Source organism: Arachis duranensis, chromosome 1 (assembly GCF_000817695.3).
Source record: "Arachis duranensis cultivar V14167 chromosome 1, aradu.V14167.gnm2.J7QH, whole genome shotgun sequence".
Lineage (NCBI taxonomy): Eukaryota > Viridiplantae > Streptophyta > Magnoliopsida > Fabales > Fabaceae > Arachis > Arachis duranensis.
Genome location: NC_029772.3, coordinates 35,862,456 through 35,865,573, shown reverse-complemented (window position 1 = coordinate 35,865,573; position 3,118 = coordinate 35,862,456). Strand labels below are relative to the sequence as shown.

The 3,118-nt window shown below is 40.3% G+C and overlaps 1 protein-coding gene across 1 annotated transcript; it reads right to left on the bottom strand.

Annotated features, from left to right (window-relative positions):
• Window positions 1-294: 294 nt before the first annotated feature.
• LOC107485639 (protein FAR1-RELATED SEQUENCE 5-like) lies at window positions 295-2,878 on the bottom strand. Its single transcript, XM_016106179.1, has 2 exons — window positions 2,376-2,878; window positions 295-436 (listed from the first exon to the last, which is right to left on the bottom strand). Exons 1-2 carry the CDS (start codon window positions 2,876-2,878, stop codon window positions 295-297), a joined length of 645 nt encoding a protein of 214 aa, XP_015961665.1.
• Window positions 2,879-3,118: the final 240 nt, after the last annotated feature.

The window sequence follows — 3,118 nt, the reverse complement described above, 5'->3', positions numbered from 1 at the left end:
AAGGAGAACATAACAGGTAGGTATTTTATACACTTTATACGAATGGAAATCTGTAAGACAGTGATAACATAACACACCTGAACTTTAAAAAAGATTGCACTCACAACGAACCTCCTGTGTGGAATGGTCAAAGTGGACGTTGTATAGAACGCAGAGAATAGTATCGTTGACTAATTTTTCCTCTTCCACCTTCATGAATACCGATGGGCCCTCTTCAGCAACTACAGAGACTATGTAGTCATCATTCTTCACAAACTCAGTTTGAACATCTCTAAACATGCTGGTAGTGCACTCCTACTGAAATTGTCTTTCCATAGGCAAGCTTGTTGCACAAGGGATAACCTCCCTCGAGTCTGCTGTATCATCCTCTAAATCCTTTTCCTCCTTAATTCCAAGCACATGGTCATATTTGTGAACAAATTGGACCAAGCTAGACCTACTATGTAAGAATCCACCGTAGAATGCGTGCATACTCTCACTCCTTGCGTACTCCTCATGGCAGCCCAAAATTCACCCTTGAAGTATATGGGGACCCACATGCGTCGGTCATCATAAAAGGTCTACAGAAAAAAATCATTCTTAGCAGAGAAACCTTAAACTGAACTTATTACTACAAAACAGATAAAGCCAGCTACCAGATAATTGTCAATTAAAGCGCGTAAAAGAATTTTACACTAACAGACCTGACAGCCATGTGTTGTTATGTAAGTTGTACTCAGCTATAAATTCAGACCAGTTATCCTCAAATGACTCCACCGTCCGAGAGTTCTGATGAGCGGATAATTTATAAGCTTTTTAGCATTATTTTTAGGTAGTTTCTAGTATGTTTTAGTCACTTTTTTGCATATTTTTATTAGTTTTTATGCAAAATTTATATTTCTAGACTTTACTATGAGTTTGTGTGTTTTTCTGTGATTTCAGATATTTTCTGGCTGAAATTGAGAGACCTGGGCAAAAATCTTATTCAAAGGCTGAGAAAGGACTGCAGATGTTATTGGATTCTGACCTCCCTGCACTCGAAGTAGATTTTCTGGAGCTACAGAAGCCTAATTGGCACGATCTCAATTGCATTGGAAAGTAGACATCTTGGGCTTTCCAGAAATGTATAATAGTTTATACTTTGTCCGAGATTTGATGGCCAAAACTGGCATTCAAACGCCCACTAGAGACCCTTTTCTGGCGTAAAACGTCAGAACTGGCACCAAAGCTGGAGTTAAATGCCCAAACTGGCATCCAAGCTAGCGTTTAACTCCAGAAACGGCACATGCATGTGAAAAATAGGAAGCTCAGCCCAAACACTCACCAAGTGGGCCCCGAAAGTTGATTTCTGCATTCTCTGCATCTAGTTACTCATTCTCTATAAACCTAGGTTACCAGTTTAGTATAAAAACTACTTTTAGAGATTTATTTTGTAACTTATGACATTTTTGACAAATCCTATTGTATCTTCTACAGTATGAACCTCTAAACCCCATATGTGGGGGTGAGGAGCTCTGCTGTGTTTCCATGGATTAAGGCAATTACTACTGTTTTCTATTCAATCACGTCTATTTCTATTCTAAGATACTCACTCGTATTTCAACATGGAGAATGTCATGATCCGTGACACTCATCATCATCCCCCAACTTATGAACGCGTGCCTAACAACCACTTCCATTCTACACGATCTCAACGTAGTCATTGGGCGACACCTTGAGTGTGTATCTCTTGGGTTTCTAATCCACGAGTTTTGACCTGCAAATGCTGACAACAGAGCACTCAAACTCGTGAGATCTGAACCTTCGTGGTAGAGGCTAGAATCACTTGGTAGCATTCCTGAGATTCGAAAATTCTAAACCTTGTTTGTGGTATTCCGAGTAGATATGGGAAGGGATGACTGTGACGAGCTTCAAACTCGCGACTGTTAGGCACAGTGACAGTGTGCAAAAGGATCAATGGATCTTATTCTAACACAAGTGAGAACCGACAAATGATTAGCCATGCGGAAAGCCGTAGAGGACATGTTTTCACTGAGAGGACGGATGGTAGCCATTGACAACGGTGATCCACCAACATAAAGCCTGCCATAGAAAGAGCCATGCGCGTTTGGAGAAGAAGACAGTAGGAGAGTAGCGATTCAGAAGACAGAGTATCTCCGGAACCTCAACCTATTCCTCATCACTGAATCACAAGTATCATTTATTTCATGTTCTTTTACTTTTTACAAATAAAACTAAGAATTATTATTGATATCCTGACTAAGAATAATAAGGTAACCATAGCTTGCTTCAAGCCGGCAATCTCCATGGTATCGACCCTTACCACATATAAGAAATTTCACTCACGACCGTACAAATAAAAAAATAGAAAAAACACCAACATAACTACTTCATACCTGTTTGTACTGTGCATGCTATCAAATGACACGATGTCTCTGTAATATTCATACGACGCCCTAAACCTTGCATCCAACCATACTATACTCCTAAATTTACACTCCTCGTCAAAATTCACCGCATAGAAGAAGTTCGGATTGATGTCCTTCATTCTCATGAAGTAGCTCATCATCTCCCTAACATCCACATTCACGTTGCTGGTTTGGAGACTTGCTGTAATATAGTTTCTTAAATCCTTTTCTGAGAATCCTAGATTAGACGGGCCTCCAGCCTCGTTTGCCAAAATTAGGATTGTCTTGTTTGGTCGAATTCCAGCCACATCATTATCATTGATCATGCACTTCGCATGCATGGTCAGCTCCCTATACTCATGGTAGTGCACCGCCTTTCTCGCTGAACATGGGTAAGAGTGCCTTAACTCAACCTTGAAGAAAATCCACTCTTGCTTCTCCTTATCAAACTTCACATATATCCTTGCCTTGCACCTGGCGGCTGAAATCATATTCTTTCACATTGGTGCTTTGATACGAGACCTGCGAAACCCATCCCGATTATAGTGGATAGCTTGGTTAACGGGTTTCTTTGTGATATTGTCACATGTTGTCATCCTTATCTTAGCTGTAAATCCTACTTTCTTTGTGTAGGTAACATAGAATTCATGAGCCATGTGCGACTGCGCAAACTGTATTCCAACTCTTGGTATTTCATTTTCCTGAAGACAACCATGATCCGGTAACTAAAT